Genomic DNA, 23,606 nt, shown 5'->3' on the forward strand with positions numbered 1-23,606 from the left:
TATTTGTAATACTAAGTAGTACAATATGGTGAGTCTTTTACTCCTACAACTACAATTCTGTCAAGCTACATAAAGCAGTGACTGGGAGCTAACTCAGAGCTTGTTAGGTTTTGTTTTCCATTCTATCTTCATCCTCATGTGAATCATCTCATTAATGCAGAGATAACCCACTCACCTAAGGCTGTATTTCCAAGGGTCAGCTAAGGAAGCCAGGGGTGATCTGTTCCCACAGCATTTTCTCATACATGGCCTCTGAAGTGACAGCTTCATTGTTTTCCAGAGCTTGGTGAAGGATATTTTAGTAAATCCTGTATCGGTTCATTATGCCTAGTAGAATGAATACAGTGGCATAACAGTGAAGCGCTGGACCATGAAGCACAGAACTGGATTCCATGCCTTAGCTCTCCATCTATATGAGCTATATGACCTTGGACATGTCACTTAAATCACTTACTACCCAGTTTCCCCATCTAAAAAAAAACACTGATGGCAGTATTTTGAAAATTATAAAGCACAGAAACTGCAGTAATACATGCAGCTGGTTTTCAGTATTTTACATGGTTGAAAAAATTGGCTATAGATAGAAGCATGCTGCCAATCTCCTTATATAAGACTTAAAACAATCAGTTGCTTAAGAATCATTTGTTTTCTTTAAGCATCCTTGTTATACATACTACAGACCCCATACAAAGAAATAAACATTTCTAAACTGACAAGAGCAGATTTAATGATTACTTATCTTGATACAGAATCTAAAACAATGACCCAAAAATAGTTAAAAATTTGCAAATGTTCTTCTAGATCATTATTTCATTGCTTGAGAATGTGTTATTAGGATATTTTAAATTTTATATTGCTTAAGAAACCCCTCATGAATGTAAAAATATATTATTCTACTTTACATCTTTACTATTAAAAGCAAAATTCAAATTTATTCATAACCTCCCAAAATTGAAGCACCATTATTTTAAACAAATTGGAAATTCTGTAAAAATTTATCTTTAACAGAACAAATCAGATAAAACTCTATCCAACACTTGACTAGTTTATCTCTTATATTTAAAACAAGGGACTAGTTCAGAGTTAATAATTTTATTAGAAAAAGATTAATACTAAATCTTTCAATGACAGAGACAATCAAGTGTGTAACAGAAAGTCAGAGATACTTTATTTCACTTCTAAATCCAAAAGCTAGGTATAGCAGAGTTGTAAAAATGGAATTCCGCTTAGTCTGATTCACACAAATATTAACGTTTAATCCTGTTTTCAAAGTCCAAGAATGAAAACTTTCAATTAAACACTGAGCAAGCCACATGTTTGGGTAATATTTCTTAAAAAGTCTTAAGAGAAAAAAAAATATGATACAGGACCTAAGTTTTCAGTGGCATATATGCTATTAACATGTTCTGAAATCTAGATGGTCACATGAGTCCTGAATTACTTTTAATTAAAAACAAAACAAAAACAAACAAAAAACCCCACAAACTACTAACTGAGCTTTTATACTTTTTCTATGCCACTATAGCTTTCTTTCACCTCATTTTAATGTTGATCTTCACTTTATGCCGTTTTCAGTATTCTTCAAAAAATCTTCGAACAGTAGTCCTACAATGCAAAATTTGGGGAAAAATGGTAATTAGGCAACATGTACAAGAGCTAATTTTTATTACTAATTATTGGCCCAATCACTAACTGCTAAGTATAACTAACATGGGTATGTGAATGTTTGTATTCTTTCTAAATAGTCAAGGCATCAGTGGGGTCCTTAAAGCCACCATGCGCCTGTGTAGCCTTGCCTATGTGTATACGGCTCACAAAGAACACTACTAATGCTCTTCTAGAAAAGGAATGCCACTGACTAAGAAACTAACTGGTACTTCCTTTCTTTAGGAATACTTGATCCCATGCCACTAGCCCAAAGGATGAACAGTTTATAGGTTTTAAGAACACTTACAACATCTGATTGAAAGAGTTCTTTAAATATCCAAATTCATTCTATTCAATCATTAGTTCCTTATTATTTCAGATTCCAGTGTTTGTCTTTGTTAATCACTGTTGCTTTATCAGCCAATGACTACTCCTGTATACCTATGGCTGATTGCAAATTCTCCTACACAGTAGGAAATATTAAACACATACCTCTTAAAGACTTGAGAATTGCATTGAATGTAACAAGGCGAATAATATGGAGTGTTTATTGTATTTAAAACTCGTTAAAGATATCTAATTCTGGGCACCACTGCATCCCTACATATAGTTGAAAAAAAATTCCATTCTGTTAACATTTGATTTATAGTTTTCACACAATACACAAAAAACCCCTCTGTGCTTCTTGTAAAGAACAAAAAAGATACACAACAGTTAAGCGTAAAGATCACAGGCAATAGCATTCAAACATGGATGTGGGTAGAGAAAGGAGTACCTGGCATGAGTACCTGCTTAGTTTGACTGAATCCTTGATTTTTAATTTGGCTTTTCATGGGCCGCTCACAACACCAACGCTGTGTGAGGTATGGTAGTCAGCTGCAATAATTCATAAACCCTACACTTCCATCAATCCAATGCTACTGGCTCTCGAGTTACAGAACAAACTGCATTAGAATGCAAGGCAATAAAGCAAAAACTAGAAACATCCTTGACAAAGAAATACTAGCAGTTTAATTAAAACAAAGTAGTCCAACATGTGCCTCAGAAATATTTAAATTTTTAAAGCATATGTCTCTGCCAACGTACCAACACAAGATGGACTTAATACCAAAAATAAAAAGAAAAATAAAAAACAATTCAACCTTTTATTTAAAAAAAAAAAAAGAAAGGAGAAAAAAAAAAGAAATGACAGCAAATCCCTAAAAAAAGGATAATTAACTTTTCAATGTCGACTATATTACAAATGTGGGCAATATTTCCAAAGAGGCACACTAATGGGGGCACGAGTCCGCTACAAAATAGCTGAGACAAAACAATGTACCTCAAAATGTTTTGCAGGACTACACTGTCTTTTCCTTCAGAAGATGCTTTTGTTTGTCTTCTTACTCGGCTTAGTTCCATCTTCATCTGTGCATACTTACGCTGCACTGTCAAACAGTAACAAAAAGCCCTAATCAAAGTGAGAAACAATACACTTACCTCTGTCTGATCTGAGGTCTTATCAGATCAGTTTTAATTGGACTGAGTGTCACCTTCAGATTTAATGTCTTCACTGGTCCCATTGACCTCATTCTTAGTATCACTTTCCTTCGAGTCTGTGTTTGTGTCTTCGCTCTGCTGTTCTCGACTACTGGACTTCACACTACTTTTTTTATCATCAGATCCCTTCTTTTCTGCCATAAAAGAAGACATTGACCGTGGAGTTTAAAGAAAATACAACAAACACATGAAATTCTGAAAAATGAAACAATTGAGTTAAGAAGCAATTATTTCCCTCAGATTTGCAAGTAAATTTGATGCATCTCGTCTATCAAAGGGATAAAATTTATAATCTGTGGATATGAAAGAGGGCTAGGAAAGAGAATTTTAAAAGGATTCAAAATGTAAGTAGGAAAATTCAAATTGGTAAGCAACTATCATGTGTAGTACGTGTCTACTACTGGAATAAACTTCTTTTTGGGTAAAATGGAAAAACAAAAGGCAGGCAAAAACATACAAAAACTACATTCAGAAAAGGTAAGTTATTACATTAAAGGGTAAAAGCAGTACTTATAAAAGGTTTTTTTTAAAAAAAATTGTATTTAGTTAAGTGAGCTCTGGTGGCCCAGTGGCAAGAAGTTGCAGAGGTGTGTGGTTCAAATCCACCAGATGCTCTGCTGGAAAAGGAGGGACAGTGTCCTCGAGTACCAGTCAGATCTGATTTGACAGTGTACACACACACACACACACACACAAAATAATAAAATAATTTTTAAAAAAAAAATTAGTTGCCATGTTCACCCAATTTTTAATCTTTTAAAATGCAAAACTGTATGTATATATTTTCACTCTTAGGAAAAACAAGCTTTACTAAGAAAACAGACCTAACTGGAAGTTAATTTTCCAAAAGGACAAATAAAAATTCAACTCCACAGCAAATGAATAGAGTAAAATTCAACTATTTTCTCTATGGGTAAAATCTCCACCTAGAGGCAAAAGTGGTACACAAAACAAGAATATTTTAGAGCTTCACCCATTTTAAAGTATTGTTCTAACAGGATTTTTACTGAAATTGTTCCAGAAGAACTTTCTGAAATTAATTTTCTCCCTAAAACTAAGAAAAACTACAAGCTGAGTAATTCATAAGAAAGAAAGATGCTTTCAGAGAAGTAAAACTCTGTATACAGATTCTGGACAAAGTAATTAAGACACACAAAACCAGGAGAGAGAAACAAAAACTATAGCACAGGAAAGGGAGCTATTTTAAAGACTCTAAGAACTGGAGTTCTCTTGTGAAGGGGCAAATCTAGTTCCCAAAAAACACAAAGCAACACCCAAGTAGCTAACTGCTGCAGGATCTGCTTCACGTATGCCTGTCCACTTGCATGAACTGTGCCAATACAGTGTGCTCTAACTGACCTTGTGGAAAAGTCCTCCCTTTGTGCCTTATGGGCTTCTCCGGTACACAGGTAGCTTCAATGAAGAAGAGTCGTCTTGTTGCCCCGTAGAGGACTAGTAGTCAGTCCAATAATCTTATCTTCTGCCCTATGTAAATATGGTAGATCTTAATAGTCCTAAGGACATCCACAATATGTAGTGGATTTAAGGGCTACAGATTAAGAAAAAGGTAAACTCTCTTGACAGAGAGTACCCTATATAGGTTTGTTTTAAGAACTTTGTGTGTTTTCATTTGTGGAATTGAATAAATTGCTTTCATCATTGGGTCTGGAGAACTCACTCCTACTCATCTGCCAATTTAAATATCTGTGATGGCTTAAATATGGCCCAAACCTAGTCATTTATATACTTAGTATTTTGAAAAATGTAAAAAACTGCATCACTTCTAACAGAGATCTCAAGGTTGAAAATCTAAACCTATACAGCATACCCAGTCATTCAAGATGTGCCTGACACAAAGTTTACCTGTCAAGTCTTTTCTCCTTTCTCTAAGTCTCAGTGAAAATTCTGTCTGCACATGTGCACAATCTAAACATAATTCAGTTCATTTTGCTTAAACACGTTTGATCAACTTCTGTGACATCATCATTACAGATAATTAGGATTGCAGATAAATAGAAGTTTTTGCTTCATCTAGAAATTATAGAAATGCTTGTTTTATTTAGGCCAGTGCCATTTCCCACAAAACATTTTCCAACTAAAGAAAAACATATGCTAAACAGCAGATAGCAACTAAAATAACAAGAATAAAATTTCTCAAAAGAAGTTATGAAGCCTTACATTTGTTATTTAGCTTTGTAGCGCTAGCCCTCCATCTTAAAAAACACATTATACAAAAAAGTTTGGTGATATATAGTCTTTCTATTGACTAATGTAGCATATCATTCCTTATTGTGAAAAAACCAACCAAAACTAATAATTAATGTAAAAATCAATTAACCCTTTACAGCAACTGTGGAAGTTATATGAAAAATATTCAAGCTTGTGGTGGTAGTTTTTATTTCATGTCATCCTATTTCCATGTTGGGCTGTTTTGTTTTTTAAAAAAGAAGCCAATATATTTAAAAGAATTATCTGTAAAAGAGGCTGTATTTATTCAGGGAAGAATAAAAGCAGAAAACAAAAGAGTATGTCCACTGTTTATACAACAAGTTATCCAAGTCAGTCTAGGAAAAACTGAAGGCAGTTAAGATAGTTCTACAGACAATGATGGCTTAATAAACTTAGACAGGAGCATACATATTATATGGGGGTCACACATGGACACAGACAGGTACAATAGGATGGAATAAGCAAAACAAAACTAAATCAGGCCTTTCACAAAACCACATGCAAAGCAGAAAAGCTCAGTCAATATAAAGAGACAGACACTAAAGAAAGTAAATGAAGACAAACCCTGACAATTATCTTTTAAAAAAGGAAAATTAAAAGATAAGAATACATTTGCAAAAAATATATTACAGACAAAATGGATGAAAGCACATTAATAGTTCTAACAACAGAGTAAACCAGTTACTGGGAAGTCAAAGAAAGCCAAAGAGCAGGAAAGAGCATGTTGACTCAGTAAGAAACATGGTTCAAACACATGTATATAAGAGTCAAAATATAACTAGGAAATTAATTAGGGAATTAAATGAACGCTATACTTAAGGACCAATGCACTAATATATATTCACTTTGCAAGACACAGAAAATAAAGCTGTAATTTAAAAAAAAAAATGTATCCATGTAATCAAGGTAACATAATTTTACAGGACACTAACCCTAAAAAGATCTGGTAGTTTAGTGGTAAGGAACTGTGCTGCCAACACTTGAGGTACATGTTTCAAATCCACAAGCTGCTTCACAGAAGAAAAATGGGAAATCTTCTATATGATTTACTCCCTCTGAAAACCTGCTATGAGTTGGTTCCAACTCAAAGGTAAACCAACAATAATAATCCTAATTTTCAGGCTACCAAATGAAAGATGTGGTCTTAATGTAATTTACAAAAACATCAGTGTACTGGTCATCTCACAAATGGAAAGAGAAGCGGAGAATGCCTGTTTCTTTCTGACTGAAAAAAGGGCACTGAAGCAAGAAATGTCTCTAACCAGGAAATAGAGTGTTTATAGGGGAAAACAATATTATGAGAATATGGGCTCTTAATGAATTACATTCTCATGTAAACTAACCTTTCTCCTTGGATTTCCTATCTTGTTCTCTGTCTCGACTTTTGCTCCTGTGTTTATATGACTTTCGATCCCGACTTTTTGATCTTCTCCGATCCCGACTACGTGATCTATGTTTTCTTTCAGATCTATCATGGCTTCTGCTTCTTCGTCGATCTCTACTTCTTAGTAATTTAAAACAAAAAGAAAGCAACTTCAGCTTGTATTATGATGAGGCAAAATGAGTCCAATTTACCAATAAAATATATTTTTATTTCCAATTCTTAGAACTCAACATTCTTTCTTAAATTCAATTTATCTCAAATTATGCTAGGTTTTCTTGTGAACTTTGGTCAGAATTATAAATAAATTGCAAATTTCCTATTTTTGTTTAAAATAATTTGCTAAATTTTAAAAAATATTTGGCTGTTCAAAGCAAAAGTTGTTGTTAAGTGCCGTCAAGTCGCAGGCGACTCATAGCGACCCTATGCAGCAAAAGTAGCTAAGTTTATTCAAATAATTTATAATTTAAAAATTATCTTAAGGGAGCTCTGGTGGCCTAGTAGCAAAAAGCTGCACTGCAATCCCAGAGGTACGCGGTTCAAATCCACCAGATGCCCTGCTGGCGAAGGAGGGGCAACGTCCTCCTGTACCAGTCAGATCCAATTTGATGGTACACACACACAAAAAAATAGTAAAAATTTTCTTTTAAAAAAAGTTGTCTTAGAATCAGCAAGAAGAAAAGCACTTAAAAAAAGCATCTGGTCTAGTCTTTTTTTACTGACACCGTTAAGACTGTGTCAGAGCTCCATAGACTGCTCAGAGTGAAGACACTGCCCTGAACACACAAACTCAGGGATATTTTCATAGCTCACATTAAAGTGCTTAGCTCTACCTAGTACAATTCCCAGTCCAAGGAACAACACTAACAATTGCTACCATTCACTCTGCATGTGATGCTGAGCATTATCCTCAGTGTTTATATACCTGCTTCGCCTTCTTTCTCGACTCCGTGATCGCTTATGATCCCGAGACCTGCTGCATCTTCGGTCAGAAGTCCGGCTCGAGTGCCTGCTCCGGGAGCGACTCCTCTTCCTTCTCTCCCTGTCGCGAGCCCTCTCCTTCTCTCTTTCTTCCTCTTCTCTTCGCCTTTTTCTTTCTCTTTCTTCTCTTTCTCTCTCCCGCTCTTTCTCCCTTTCTTCTCGTTCCTGCTTCTCCTTTTTTAAACGCTCATCACGATCAGGCTCTTCAGTTCTTTTTCTTAGCTTTTCCTGAGGAAAAAAAAATTGGATTTTTAGACAATTCTAGCTGCACAGCAATCCCAAAGGCATGCAGTTCCAATCTACTCATTGCTCCACAGGAGAAGAGGGACAATCTCTTCAAGTGCAATTAACTACCTCTGAAAACCCACTAGAGGATCAGGTATGGGTCGGCTTGAACTCAATGTGACACAGTAACAATCTTAAAGATATTGTCAAACAGATGTCACCTAAGTGAGACACTTGGTACAAAGTTAGGGAATTTAGTACTTTAAAAGAAGAATGTAAAATTTCCAACACAAAATACACATATAGTACCATTACTTGACTAAATCCTCTGAGGATACTCTTCTTGCTAACTTGCTGACATTTATGATGGAAGATAAAGTGATGCCAGGAATTATATCACGTCAAATAATTATATATTAGCAGAATATCAGAAACTTACTTTTAATTCCTCTACAGTAGCTTTGATTTTGGCATAGCCCATGTGTTGTTTTCCCATCAAGTGATCATCTACCCGGGACTGTGCATCTCCGACTATCAAAAAGGCTCCACATACTTCACAAACTTCCATTTGTTTTTCTTGGGCAGCAAAACTTTCAATTGTCTGAAACAGTAAGTTAGTTACTTTTAAAATAGGGGTGGGGGGTGCTGTGAGGGTAACACCTTAAACAAATTTCAAAAAGGTATAGAACATTTAGAACAAGGTATCTTTCAGAATACTATCTTTTTAGCCTGAATTCACTTTTTTGGCTTTGGATCAACAAGTAAAAGGTATGGTTTCCTTATTAATTATAAAAATAATACTTGAGGAACTGAATTTACTAAACATAATCTTAGGGAGCTCTAATGAATTAGTGGTAAAGAGGGGCACTGATAACCCAAAGGCACACGGTTCCAATCTAGCTAGCTGCTCCACTGGAGAAAGATGGGCAATTTCTTCCTGTATAATTTACTGCCTCTGAAATCCCATTGCTATGGGTTGGTTCTGACTTGAGGGTCCATAACAATCATCTTAAATGTAGTCTATCATAGCATTTGGGATTAATGATCTTATACCATAATTATCCAAAAGATAGGTAGATAGATATAAAAATTGCTTAAACAATTAAGAAGATATTTTACGAGTATAGCAAAAATTTTTTTTAAAAAAAGTATGGCAATTTTGATTGAAGATTCACTAATGAGTAATTAAAATGGAAAAAACTCTCAAGTTCCTTAAGATTAAGGGAAGGACTGGCAAATGAACAACCAGAGGCCTGTTTTTGTCAATTAAACTTAATACATGACAAAGCAGCAGAATTCTACAGCGGCAGGGCTCTTGTGGTCTATAATCATAAAATATTTATGATACAGCCCTCTAACAGATTTGTGGACTCTTGATCAAAAGCATTAGGAAACTGTTTTACAATGAGTAATTTAAAATGAGACTATTTCTTACCGAGGTTGTGGATCTAAGTAATTCTCTTTCTTCTTTTAACTGCTCGACTAATTTCATCATTCCTTGGGCTTCTTCTACCTTTCCCTCAGATCCTAATTCTTCAATCTAAGCAAGAAAAAAAAATAAGTCAATACTCCCTTCTCATCAAATTATCCCAACTACTTTATTTCCCAACCTTCACTAGCATGTAGGACAGTTTGGGCTTGGGTTGAGGTCTTTCGAGAAGGTTGATTATAATATGTTTCCTAAAATTCTTTTAGGCTTAACAAATTCTTTTGATGTTTCTCATAGGTTTACTGATAAAAACTGTTACACAAGAAATTGCACATTAAAGCCCTCAGCGGTTAACCAAAAGGTGGGCAGCTTGAACCCACAAAACTGCTTATGGCAGTCTACTTCTGTAAAGATCTGCAGACTTGGAAACTCCATAGACAGACAGTCCTACTCTGTTCTATAGGGTCACCGTGAGTCAAGTGAAAATCAGTAGGGTTTGGTTTCGGAATTACACAGTTCTATTTCTTTATTCTCAAGTCATAGTCAATACTATGATACTGCATGTAGACATAATTTAGCCATTCGCTATTGTTTGCATTTTCTAATCTGGTCATCTTATTTGCTTTGGCTAACTATAAATAAAATTGCTACGAGCACTGATATAAAATTTTTTTAAAGATAACATACTTTGATTTTACAGACACCCAAGACTTGGAATGGCTAGTACTGCATTTTTAACTTTTAAAGAGGCAGATAAATTCCCTTCCTAAGTGGCTATAACATCTTACACAGTATATTGTAACCTCATAAACACTTAGTATAGCTGGTCTTTTTCATTTTAATTATGTTGTTAGGTATTTAGTTGGCATCTTATTGTGATTTCAAAGTTTTAATTTCCCTAAAGAATAACTACACAAAGAATCTTTCCCACTTATTTGGCACGCTGGTATCTTTTTGGTTGAATGTCTGTTCCAAGCATTTTCCAAAAATAATGCACAGAATTCTCACCTGTTGCAAGAGTACATCAATTTTGTCTGTTAGAACCTGAATTTTTTCTTCATTTTTGCCTGTGGGGCCAGCTGCCTGTTGAAGAAAATAAATCATCAGTTAAGTAAAAACAAAAAAAAAAATTCAAATTCTCACAAATACACATATTTATATCTAGTTATTAAAATATCAATTATAAGTACAGAAACTCACATATTTTCTGTTCATCAAATTTCTATTTTCCATATTAAATAATTCATCAGTAATATTTAATAAGTCTTATGATAAATTCATTTTACATTTACTAATAATAAACACGTGGTAGAAAAAAGAATGAGCTTTAACAATCATTTTTTAAAAACACAAAGAAATAAGGAAGATAAATTTCAAAACAAACAGACATCTCGAGGTCTTCAAAGAACGCGAACACCTTAAATCCTAGAAATTCATTTCATGCTTACCCCAGAAGACTGTTGGTTTTGAGACAATGCCAAACGAGCATGGCCTCGTCTAATTCTCCGTTCTACTTCTGCAAGTAAGCTCTGTAAGTACCGCAGAAAATCTCTCTCATAGCCAACTTTCATAAAACGAGAGCTCTTCTCATACCTGGTAAGAATAAATAAGCATTATAATTTCTATATTAGTTTCCATTTTCAATTGAAAAATAACCCACACATAGGAAAAGTGAATTTCTGGTTGCCCATCATCCTAGGAAAGGGAAATCACTATAGCATTACGTTTGGTTAACAGTACAGATTTTACAGTAAGGCAAATATAGAGGCTTGAACATCAGCTATATTATTAAACTGGACCCTGAACTTAGGCTAAATCTTATAAAATTGAGGCTCACATTTAATTTCCTTCCAATCCTCACCAGTGGATAGGATTACTATCATTCACTTTATATTCATTTGCTACTTCTCCCTATTTTTACCATCCAATGACAAGAAATAGTAACTTACTGTTTTCGTAAATTTTCATCATGAATTTTTTCACATGGACCTAGAAGACAAAGAGAAATAAGAATACATACAATAATTTAACATTAGCAATCTTTTAAAAGTTGGGTTTAAAAAAAGACAAAAATTTTACCACTAGTTTGTAGACACTAAAAATACTAATACTAAACAGTGACGCAAAATGCCTCAACAAACATGAAAATTGGTCTCCTCACTCTTCAAGGCTAATACATGGTGGTGATGTAATATAAGAAAACAATCAACTATTCCTTACTGCCACTAAGGAGTACTATTATATAAACGGATTATGGATTTGAACTGCTGCTGACATTTATTTGAGAAGCTATAATTTCACTTTTTCAGAAGTTTCTACTGGAATTTATTCAACAGCCATCTAACAACCTCCCTAAAGTCTATTTTGCTTTTTCTTCTTGTTGTTTACCAGTCTTAGACATCAAAATATTAGCTTAAACAAATACTCAAGTGTTTATATTTTGACTAAGCAAGTATTTCTCATTGATTAAAAAGTATTATATGACATTTCATATATTTCATACTTTTCTTAGAATTATTTCCCCTTTATGTAGGCTTTTTAACTATTTTCAAATCTTGAGCTACTACAACTCAGCCTTAAAAACTGTTTCAATACTAATTTCCCCACAAGACTCAAAAATATTTCAGACAATGGATTTTCATGAACCAGGGCTGCTTATTTACTTCCTATAAAGTCATCATCCTGAGAAATTTCTTTTCTGTTCTGCATTAGATGCAATTCATTGGTGTTCTTGTTTCTATCCCTTGTTTTACGCCCATGTTCTGTGGCACTTCCTGAGAAAGGATCCATGTTGAGACCTTAACATGTCTAAAAATGTCTTTTTCAAATACATATACTGGTATTTAGGTACAGCTAACCTAGATATTACAGCCGTTATTTTCACTTGGAACCTTAAGAGAATTTTCCCAGTATTTTCAAAATTTGAGTTATCAAGTCTGAAGCCGCTGTGATTTACAATCTAGGGACCTAACCACCCTTATCCCTGATAATAGGAAATTTCATGATGATGTGCCTTTGTGTAGATCTTTTCTTCATTTATTGCAAGGAGCACTTCAAAGGTCTTATCATTGAGACTGAGAATATTTCCATTATAATTTCCTTCTTTTTGTCCAGTTTACCTGGAGCTCAAGCAGATACTAGGGATCCTGGATTAATTCTCTCTAAATCCCTCCAATACTATTATTGTCAACATTCCAGCAAATTTTTACTTTATTTTCAAATCTTTCTACTAGTTTTATATTAAATATCTACAGCTCTAATTTCCAAGGTTCTCTTAAACATTCTTTTACAGCATTCTATTCTAACAATTATCTTCACATCAAAGGATATTAAGACTAAAAAACAAACATTTTTCCTGCTTCTTTCCACATTATCTCCAATTCTAAGGAATTATCCTTTTTCCTGTTCATTTTGGTTAATTTTTCCATGTTGAAGGTTTTCTTCAAATTCTGGACTTCCTTGGCTTGCAATTAAAGACACATCTAAAATCAGAATGGAAGTTGGTACGACCAGTAGTTTTTCAACTAAAGGGTTTTATCAATAGGAAAACCCAGCAGTAAGTCTTTCTTTTAGAAGATTCTCAAGGGTTTAGTACCTGTAGATCATTTGTCTGGAACTGTTTGTTCACTTTCACTAGAGAAGAATCCTCATATCTTCTGCCTGGGGAAAAACATCTGGCTGTATCCTTCTAGGAACAGGGCAGAGGAAGGGGATAGGAGAACCCCACTATTAAGAATATAGACTCATTTTTATCTCTTTCACAGCTTCATTTTGATTTTTACTACTTCCTTGTACTATGTTTGGTATCCCAATATCTAGACTCTTTAATGTGTCCCCTAATATATTAAGGCAAGCACTATGCATAATGAATGAACTTCTCTCTTATGGTACTGATTGTATACCATCTTTGGGAGAACTCAGAAGACACTTCTTCAAATTATAGTTTGTTTTCTGTAATTCAGATGAACTAATCTCTCTAGTTCAATTTACAAAAAATAACCTATTTTACAGTAAAGTATAGAGGTTAGCAGGTAGGACCAGTAGATACACAGGACCTATGAGTCTGAGTAATTAAGCTAAGGGATGGTTCTCTAGGGGACATGTGGCAAGTTAGGCATACTTGTAAATGTTCTACAATGCACAGGACAACTCTCTGTAACAAAAAAAATTATCTAAACCTATGTCATTAGGGAAACTGGTGGCTTAATGGTAAGGAGTTGTGTTGTCAACATAAGGCATGCAGTTTGAATCCACCAGCTGCTACCTAGTAAAAAGACAGGCATTCGTCTCCTGTGCAATTTACTGCCTCTGAAAAACTTACTGTAGGATAAGCTATGAGTTGGTTTTAATTCAGTACATAACACCAGCATTTGTCATTAGGGAGCTCTGGTGGAAAATGAAAAGAATACATTTGCAAAAAATATATCACAGACAAAATAGATGAAAGTACATTAGTAGCTGTGCTGCCAACCCAAAGGCCAAGCCTCTCTGGTGGATCAAATCTACCTGCAGCAACCCAGGAGAAATATATGCAATCTCTCGTGCAATTTACAGCCTCAACAACCCAGTGGTGGGTCAATGACGAGTTGGTTCTGACTCAACTGCAGTAAATAAGTGTATGTCAACAGTGTTCAGATAAACTCTAAACTAGATAAAGCTTTCTTCTCAGCCCCATAACTCAACCCTGCCTTCTTATGGTACCTGGTGCCTCCAAATTCTGAGCCTGTGCAGGGTTCTGTAGATCAAGCACTTGCTTCTGTTTAGTATTCCCTTCTGCAGGCTTTTAGAGAACAGTTTTTCTTCTGAGTTTGCTGCTACTTCTCCATCCACTTGTCATCTTTCAAAAATTTGTTGGCATCTTAATGTTATCTCCTCGTCCATTTACATCTTTTTTTTAAAAAACTTTATTTTAATAGGGTTTTGGGAGGGAGTGGAAATAAACATGTTATGTTTAATTAAGTCACCATGCTTAATCACAATGGCATTAAGAAACACATTAAAAAAATTAAGCCAAGCAGCAAATTACCAGCAAACCTTTATTTGCAAAATTATAAAGAACCAATTATAAAAGTATCAACCATAAATTTGATGAAAACCACACAGAAAACTCACTTACCAAGATCAGAACGAGTATTTGTGAACAACTCGGCAGGACAAAAACCACAAAGGTAGTATTTACAAACCTAGGGAAAACAAGGGTACAATTCAAAATAAGCTATATTCAAGAAAAACGTTAAAGAACTATTTTATTTACAATTTTCTTTGATTTATTCAAGTTTCAATGACGAATATAAACAAGTCTAGGGAGATCTGGTGGCCTAGTGGCAAGAAGCTGCACTGCAATCCCAGAGGTACGCAGTTCAAATCTACCAGATGCTCTGCTGGAGAAGGAGGGACAATCTCCTCCTGTACCAGTCAGATCTGATTTGATGGTACACACACACACTAAAATTTTTTTAAAAGAAAAAATATAAACAATTCTATCTCTTGGGTTATTATATAAACAGATTTTAAATGTCTGAATTTCAGCAAAAGAAAAATATGCAAAAATGACAAGAGTCATCAACATTTTACTATATACTTCTCTTCCACAATATCAATAACAAATACTGGAAAAGACATCCCAGTGTCTAAATCACGTATGATGAAGTATTTTTCAATTAGAAGTTCTTTTAAGAGGCAACAAGAATTAAATTAATACACAACACAGATTTAGTTTGCAATATTATCTAGTTATAGCCTCAGGTTTTTGTCCTTTTATGATTCTTTTCCTTTAAATGTTCTTCTAATAACAGGGAGCTCCGGTGGCCTAGTGGCAAGAAGCTGTGCTGCAATCCCAAAGGCACATGGTTCGAGGCCACCAGCTGCTCTGCAGGAGAAGGATGGGCAATCTCCTCCTGTGCAATTAACTGCTTCTGAAAACCTGCCAGAGGGTAAGCTATGGGTCAGTTCTGACTCTATAGTACACAATAACAATACTTAATATTATTCTTTGCAACCTAAACACCATTTTTTAAAAAGAATTACTTGTTTAAAGACTGTCAACTTGCTTTCTTGGTTTTTTTAAAAATTTAATACTAATTTATTTACAAAGTTTGAATATATTGTTTCTCACATAAGATCTTTCCCATTTCCTTCACCCCTACACACATCAAACTGTACAACACTGATTAACACCCCCCTCACACTCATCCTCACCCCTCTACTTCCAACCCCCACCCCTTATATATTATCATACTCACTCTACAATAATGGTTTTATACAGTACTTGTCTTTATGGAACTGAGTTAGCTCAAGCAGCATAATGCTCTCCACAGTCCCTCCCAAGTTAGGTAGTAATTTATAAAAGCACTGCTCCTATGTGCTGCATAGTATTCCACAGTGTGAATGTACCACCATTTCTCAATCCACTCATTTGTAGTTGGACAGATGGGCTGTTTCCATGTTCTTGCAATGTGAATAATGTTGCTATGAATACTGGTGTACAAGTCTCTCTCCATTTTAGTCTCAGTTCTCATTTTCTCGGAGTCACTTGCTTTCTTTTGCAAATATTTTTTAAACTTTCAATTCCCGTTATGAAATGTTTTATTAGTTTATATTTAAAGTCTAGTTTTTTCAAAAAACTTTACATTCACTTTAAATGTTTAAGGGAATGACGGTGCCATAATCAATCTACAAGGAGTTGTGCTGCTAACCCAAAGGCCTCTCTAGCAGTTAGAATACGCCAGGTGCTGGGGGGTGGGGGAATGGGCAATCTTCTCCAGTGCAATTTATAGTCTTGGTCAGAATCCAATTTCACACTGAGTTAAATGTATAAATATCCATGTCAATATTTTTTTTATTATTTTTTGTGTGTTTACTGTCAAATTGGATCTAACTGGTACAGGAGGAGATTGTCTCCTCCTTCTCCAGCAGAGCTTCTGGTGGATTTGAACCGCGCACCTCTGGATTGCAGTGCAGTTTCTTGCCACTAGGGCCACCAGAGCTTCCCAATGTTTTGTTTTTAAGGATATTTCGAAGTCTCATTTTGAAGGAGGAACAACTGAACTACTTCCACTGTATACTCCTGTACATCTTTCCAATTATAACCCTGGTTCCACATATACCACAATTATTTGTCAAAAATAAAACAGACTCTGATGTTAGAAGGGCTAAGAGACAATTTAACAACGTCCATGAGACGAAAATGCTAAATAAAACAACTAAATGTTAACTAAAATAAAAAGCTTATTCCTTTAATCAGTTACGGTATTTCTACATTTAGTATACAAGTGGCTCAAAAGATATTAAAATGTTCTCTGCCATTTAGTGTTGTTAGGTACTATTTAGTCAACTGACTCACGGGGACCCTGTGGACACACACTCAAAGCTTATGCAATACTTTGCCATCCTCACAATCTCTGCTGAGCTTAAGGACATATTTTACTCTACTGTGAGGAAGTAGTTCTTCCCCAGTAATATTCTGAGCGTCTCCCAATCTCAGGGGCTCATATTCCAGCACTGTATCAATGTTCCACTGTTATTCCTAGGGGTTCTGGTAGACCATTAATCAGAAGTGGATGGTCAGCTTTGGTTTTTAGTCTGTTAAGTTCCACTGGAACTCATCTACCATAGGTGACTCCTCCTGGTATTTGAAATACCAGCGGCATAAATCACAGTTCCACAGCAATATTAATGCAAACTGTAAATCCACCAGGAAAAGTTAAACTATGACTGATTCATGTGCCAAAAAGGAAAGGCTCCCACAGACTATGTGAAAAGTTATTTTTGATAAATTTGTATTTTGTTATGTTGGATACCACTGATTTGGAACTGATTCCTAGCCTGGTCCTCCAGCGGGTTGTCAGAGGTAGTAAATTGTACGGGAGACTGCTCCTCTTTCTCCCACAGTGTAGCTAGTGGATGCTAGCCTTTAGGTTGGCAGCACAACTCCTTACCACTAAACTACTAGAGCTCCCTAGAAACATCAATTTTTAAATTGTTTTGGAAAAAGATTTGGTGAGGGGGAGAGAATGAAAGGACAAGCTTTCACTTTCCACATCTATTAGACTTTTATATTTTATAGCCTGGTTTACTTTCATTAGAGAAATGCAATGTTCTAAAATCATATGGGAAACAAACTAGCAAAATCAAATTTCTAATCTATTAATGGAATCAATCTTTATATGTAAGGACATTTTACAGAAGCCTTGAAATATACACAAAAAGGGAAGTAAATTTAGCATTTACTGAGAAATGCTAAGATTTACACTTCCTCTTATAAAGAATCCAACTTCTTTCAATATAGGAATTCTTCACTCTGATCATTCAATTTAGATCTCTTGCCCTCAAGTTGGAAACGAGTCTTATCTGACCCCCCTATCCAGTTTCTGAGGCTGTAAAACCTGCACAGGAAGAACTGCCCATTTTTCCTTGTTAGAATGGCTCGTGGATGTGAACCACTAGAGAGGTTAGCCTTTGGGTTAGCAGTGCCAACTCCCTACACAATACACTATCAAAGTTACCTAAAGTAAGACTGAATCAAGACATCATGCTTGGAAGGATGGTGAGACAGCACAAGAGAGGAAGACCCAGGAGATGGACTGACACAGTAACTGGGGTAAAGGGGGTAGGTGTGTTTGAGATAGTGAGATTGTCTCAGAACACAGCAGGGTTCAGAGATATTATGCATAGGGTTGCTATGAGTCACAGGTGACTCAGCAGCACATAACAAAATCTGAATCTAACAATCTCTGATGGCCTAGGTGTTTGCTAATGTACATTGAGTCAGAAACCACCAATAGCTGACCCTCCAGCAGGTTTTTAGAGGCAGTAAATCTTTATGTGGTCAGGGATTTACAAGTCAGGCTGTGCTGCCAACGCAATGGGTAAGCAGTTCAAATCCACCAGCTGCTCTGCAAGAGAAAGATGGGCAATCTCTTCTAACGTGATGAACTGCCTCTGAAAACCCACTGAAGAGTCAGCTATGGGTCAGTTCTGACTTGATGGCAAAGAACATGCCAACAGTGGGATGGCTAGCATGGCAATGTCAACCCAAAGGCATGCAGTTGGGATCCTGAGGAAGAAAGACGGGCTATCTCCTGAGTGGACTGAAAACCTTCTAGAAGGTCAGCCACAAGTCGGGTCCAACTCAACAGCATATCCCACCACCTGTATCCAACAGTAAGCAACAGCAGTGGGTTTGTTTCGAGTAAGGGACTTTTTGTGGCACAGAGGATAAGTGAAGCTAGTTGCTAACTGAAAAGGTTAACAGTCACACCTGACAAAGCTGTAGCAGTCTGCTCGCTTACAGATTACTGTCATAGAAACCCGACAGGGCACTTCTACTCTGCCTTACAAGTTCACAAAGAGTCAGAATCACGTGAATAGCAATGGGGTTGGTGTTTTGTTCTTGGTTTTGGGTTTTTCCTTTTTTTAAAAAAAATATATATATTAGAGACTCTTTGCCTGAAAATGACCTGAGTCACTTACTTTCCTTAAGTACTCCAGTTTGGCTTAGGTGTTTCTCTCAGTTATACTTTCTGAACCCTGCATTTCCCCCTATTCTAGCATTAAGTATACCGTGCTAGGAACGCATGTTTACCCCTTCGTATCTATCACCAAATCAATGGCTCCCGCTACAAAAAAAAAACCAAAAAACCACACACACACCAAAAAACCCACAAAAACAAAAAAACCCTCACAAGCAAAAAAAAAGCCCAACCAATCAATTGTTCCCTAAGGCTATCTCATTTTATAATGCAATAAAACACTATATTAATGTAAAGTCACCCCGTGAGAAAATCAAGTTTAATGGTTTATACTTAAAACAATCTTAAAGAATTCTAACAGTATAAAACAAAATACTATCAAGCTCACTGCTGTTAAGCTGATTCCAAGTCATACTGACCTTATTAACTAAAGCAGAACTGTCTGAGTTTCTAATCTTTGAAGACCCACAGCTTTCTCCTGCAGAGAAGCTGATAGGTTCAAATCATCAACTTTTCAATTAGCAGTCAAGCATTTTAACCACCAGGATTCCTTTCCAGTAAAACAGTTATTAATATCTTCTCCAGCAAAACATTGAAATCTTCCCACATGAATTACAAGTGAAATGTAAACAAGATACAAAGTTGCAACCATGTAAGTTTTCCTCATTACTGCTGTCATTTGAAGTTGAAACAAAGGTGGCATAAACAGCTTAATCCAAAAACATCAAAGAAAAGGCAAAAAGGGGGAGGTTTTGGTTTGTGAGTTGGTCAACAAATCCCTGAACAGCGTTAATGCTTATTTAAGGTGAAAATATGTATCCTCAGATCCAAATATTTACAAAGAAACTGGAAATGCCTATTAAAGCACTCAAGTCAAGCCAAAGGATATAGTCATGGAGTCAAAACTGACTGCTGACCCTCTCCAGCAGGTTATCAGAAGACGGTAAATCACAAGGGAAGGGACTGCCTATCTTTTTTCCTTCAGAGCCACAGGTGGATTCGAAACACCAGATGAGCCACCTTTAGTTTAGCAGAGGAACTCCCTACAGACTACACCAGAGGTCCCTCTAGAAAGTACTGTTGCTGCTGTTAATGTGTGCTGTCAAACTACAACGCAGTGACACTATAAAAGACTCATCTGAACCTAGCCTTATCCTGCACCAACCTTATTATCTCTGATATACAAGAGCTAACTGCTAGTCACTGTGTCGATCCACCTTGTTCAGGGTGTTCTTCTCTTTGCTGACAATCCACCTTTCCAAGCATGTTGTCTTCTCCCGAGGACTGGCCCCTCCTAACATGTCCAAAGTATAAAGTGCTAAACCCAGCAAAGTATTTGTAGTGATTCAGTCTTGATATTGATTATGTACATACACACTTATAAAGGATTATAATTTACACTAAAGATCCATCCTTCCCATAAAACCAAGCTTCTCCAGGTACTACTTGTTCACTGACTCAGGCAACCCACTGATTCCAATTCAGTGGAAACCTACAGAACAAAGCCTGCAAATCTTTACAGAACAGACTGCCACATCTTACTTTAGTGGAAGAGGTGATGGGTTAAAAATGCCAACCTTCCAATAGCCTATCATACCACCAGATCACCATGGCCCAAGATAAGGAGGAACATGGGGTAATACAGTATCAAAAGCTACAACCAAGGAGAGCTCTCGTGGCCTAGCGGCAAGAAACTGCACTGCGATCCCAGAGATATGCGGTTCGAATCCACCAGATGCTCTGCCAGAGAAGGAGGGGCCATCTCCTCCTGTACCAGTCAGATCCAATTTGACGGTACACACACACACATAATAAAATAAAAATTTTTGTTAAAAGCTACAACCAATGTAATAACAATTAAAAACTGTATTATGGATATCTGTGTAATTGAAAATCCAGTCAGGAAGCAATGGTTCACAAGCTTTAGGCTATCCAAGAAGAGTCTTCAAAAATGTGGATTCCGTAGTACTTCCCCAAAATCAAGAAAACCCATAATCTCTGGGAGTGAGGCTGACAGCTACAATTAAACTCTATGGATGATTCAGATAATCTAGGAACTACTTTTAACACCATGAAAGAGTTTCCATTTCCGTTTTTAAATATCTAAAGATGCCACAGCAACTGGAGTTTTAGTAAGGTGTTGCATTTTCCATTGGTTTCATTCATTCCTATTCAACTAGTAGCTCCAAGAGAATTAATCTTACACGTTCTAGTAGGGATCACAACCTAACCCTACAAAGCACAGAGCACAGAACAGTTCTATGGAGTCATATGGGGTCACCAAGAGTTGGAATTAACTGGAGGACACACAATTATTCCGAAAGAAAACAAAAGAACTCCACCCTGCTGAATGGCTCTTTCTATGTGCTGGGAAAGAACACATATGGCAAACAAAAATTTCCAGAAAAATTAAGCAAGCAAAATTATTTTGAAACACTAAGCCTGGTCTAACAGTGAGTCTTAAATCATGAGCTGGGTCTGCATGTCCCTTCATGAATAAAGTTAACAACCAACAGGGCAAGAATATGCAAACAAGGAAATTATATCAGAGGCTTGCAGAGGATTATCACACCCTGCAACACTTTTACATATTAGAAGAGACTACGTGCCTTGGTTTTGGTTCAACATAACCAATCTTTTCCCTGCAGACATGAATCTGAAACAGTAGTTCATTTTTTTAATTCTATAATTAATGTAATCTGTCACTAAAACCATAAACTATTCTGACAAGCACTAGAAACAACAAATCATTGAGAAGCATTGAAACAAAGCAGCTTTATAAGTTTGTTGTTGTTAAGTGCCGTCGAGTCGCAGGCGACTCATAGTGACCCTATGAAGTAGAGTCCTTGATGCTTAGGTGCCTTTCATCCTCTCTCCAAGTTCATAGGGTTTCCGGAGGCAAGCTATTATTGAAGTGGATGCCACTCCTCCTTCCACCTTTATACGATTAGCTTACATAAAGCCCAAGTTACTACTTTGGGGGCCTTGACATTGCTAATATTATACACCCACCTCCTATACAATATTGCCACAAAAACCATTTCCTCACAGAACATGTTGTTCCAGGCCAAAGCAGCACAGGCTGCTCCAGTGATGAGTACAATCAAAAGCATATTTTTACTTAAAAATGCAAATGTTCTACCTATACCCTGTCGCTGTTAAGTGCCATGGAGTTGCCTGCGACTCACAGGGACCCTATGTACAACTCTGAAGCCTGCCCCATCCAGAGCCAGTCTCACTGACTCCTACACACCTACCCTCATTATAACAGTTACTGGATCAAGCTCACCCAGGGTCTTCGTAATGTTCTTTCCTCCACCCTTTACCCACCTCTGCAAAACTTAGATTAAGTTTTGAGCAGAAAATCGTGCAAAAGGGAAAGAGATGCTTTAAAAAGCCCAAGACAAGCAAAAATGTTTAGTTTCAATTCTGAATGAATGGGGAGGTGGGGCGCCAGAGGCAACACAGAGCAAGAGTCAAACAAAAACAAACAACTTCTCATCTCGGGAGGTTAGCGACCGATATGTCATCCATACACTTAATTCTAGCACCCTACGACACCTTTTTGCAATCAGGGATTAAAGGACTGACTTGACACCAACCTGCTTGCCAACACGGCACAATGAAAGCTGATCAAAGCCTATTTGAAAACCAGGGTGCAAGAAATTGGGGGGGAAAACCCACAACAAAACCAACAACAACACAACGTCTACCTTTCAATTTTGATGAGCAATGCTTTAAAATTACCAGGCTGCCTGACTGTATGTTAACGGTAAGGAAAGTAAAAATAGAACTCTATTAATAAATAAAGCTGGGGGGGGATTTAAAATAGGGGTTACACTCCCAGTTATAAAACATTAGCAAAACCTAACAGATTTGCAGAAGGTCAGCTTGAGAGTTGTGGAAAGTGACCAGGAGAGGAAGATCAGGTTTAAGTCTCGCCGCCTGGGCTCTTGCAGGAGCCTCAAAAGCCTCCCACCTGTGCAACTGGGATTATATGTAACCAAACTCACATGGTTACAGAGAACCAAAGGTTTCACGTCCGCCCCACCATCTATAAAAGGGGTTTGTTTTACGCTGATCAACATTTGTTATCTCCCAGGCCACTATTACGAAAAGTTTTACCGATTTTCAATTTTCTAATTTTCCGCTTAAGGGTGGAAATGGAAGATTCCACTGCGAAGATCAGGATCACCGATTTCGGCCCAACATTTCTAAATACGACGTGCAACCCAAGTTAAGGATCTGCCTTCCCTCCCTCCCCCCCTTTCATAACGAAATGAACCTCTAGCTGTTACTAATGCATCTTCCCATTCCCGCGTTTCACGGCGTCATCAAGGTGCTGCTTGCACTCGCCCGAGGCATCGCGGTGATTTCCTCGTACTACACCACCACCACCAACACAGACTCCCTTCTTCCCAGACTGGGGCCACCCCTCCCTCCAGGGCCATCCTGATTCCCGGCGCCTGCAGCCACACCGTCCGGTGGCGCCGTAGGCCCGGCCTGACAAGCCCACGCCTGCTCCCCTCCCCCAGCGCCCGGGCACAGGACCAAGGCCCGCGGGACTTACGCTCTCGTGGTCCCATCGCACGTTGCTGCGCTTCTCATCCGGGGCCAGGTTTCGGTCCCGGCCCATCAACTCATCCAACAATTGCGCTGCTGAAATCATGGTGCTTCTTTCGGGCGGCTGCTCCCACCAGCCCTG

At 37.0% G+C, this 23,606-nt stretch overlaps 1 protein-coding gene across 4 annotated transcripts; it reads right to left on the minus strand.

The window, feature by feature from the left end:
* Positions 1-1,076: 1,076 nt before the first annotated feature.
* Positions 1,077-23,604, minus strand: LUC7L3 (LUC7-like 3 (S. cerevisiae)). Of its 4 annotated transcripts, none has more exons than XM_006889283.1 (11): positions 23,472-23,598; positions 14,548-14,614; positions 11,381-11,420; positions 10,880-11,024; positions 10,440-10,514; positions 9,438-9,542; positions 8,442-8,603; positions 7,722-8,005; positions 6,759-6,919; positions 3,127-3,320; positions 1,077-1,605 (listed from the first exon to the last, which is right to left on the minus strand). In XM_006889283.1, the coding sequence occupies exons 1-10, from the start codon at positions 23,568-23,570 to the stop codon at positions 3,160-3,162; spliced, it is 1,299 nt and encodes a 432-aa protein (XP_006889345.1). In that variant the 5' UTR covers positions 23,571-23,598; the 3' UTR covers positions 1,077-1,605; positions 3,127-3,159. The 4 variants fall into 4 exon arrangements, with proteins under 4 accessions (XP_006889345.1, XP_006889344.1, XP_006889347.1 ...); XM_006889284.1 differs by lacking the exon at positions 1,077-1,605 and adding an exon at positions 3,078-3,097 and having other exon boundaries at positions 3,180-3,320; XM_006889282.1 differs by having other exon boundaries at positions 1,147-3,320.
* Positions 23,605-23,606: the final 2 nt, after the last annotated feature.

The sequence above is a fragment of the Elephantulus edwardii genome, unplaced genomic scaffold (assembly GCF_000299155.1).
Source record: "Elephantulus edwardii isolate Elephantulus edwardi_28Jun2011 unplaced genomic scaffold, EleEdw1.0 scaffold00077, whole genome shotgun sequence".
Taxonomy (NCBI): domain Eukaryota; kingdom Metazoa; phylum Chordata; class Mammalia; order Macroscelidea; family Macroscelididae; genus Elephantulus; species Elephantulus edwardii.

Excerpts from the sequence above, each read along its gene's own strand:
- LUC7L3 (XM_006889283.1), bottom strand. The coding sequence starts at position 23,570 with ATGATTTCAGCAGCGCAATTGTTGGATGAGTTGATGGGCCGGGACCGA. Across the intron at positions 8,604-9,437 it reads TACTTAGATCCACAACCTCG|ACAATTGAAAGTTTTGCTGC; the intron begins GTAAGAAATAGT and ends TTACTGTTTCAG. Across the intron at positions 3,321-6,758 it reads TAGGAAATCCAAGGAGAAAG|AAAAGAAGGGATCTGATGAT; the intron begins GTTAGTTTACAT and ends CTTTTATGGCAG.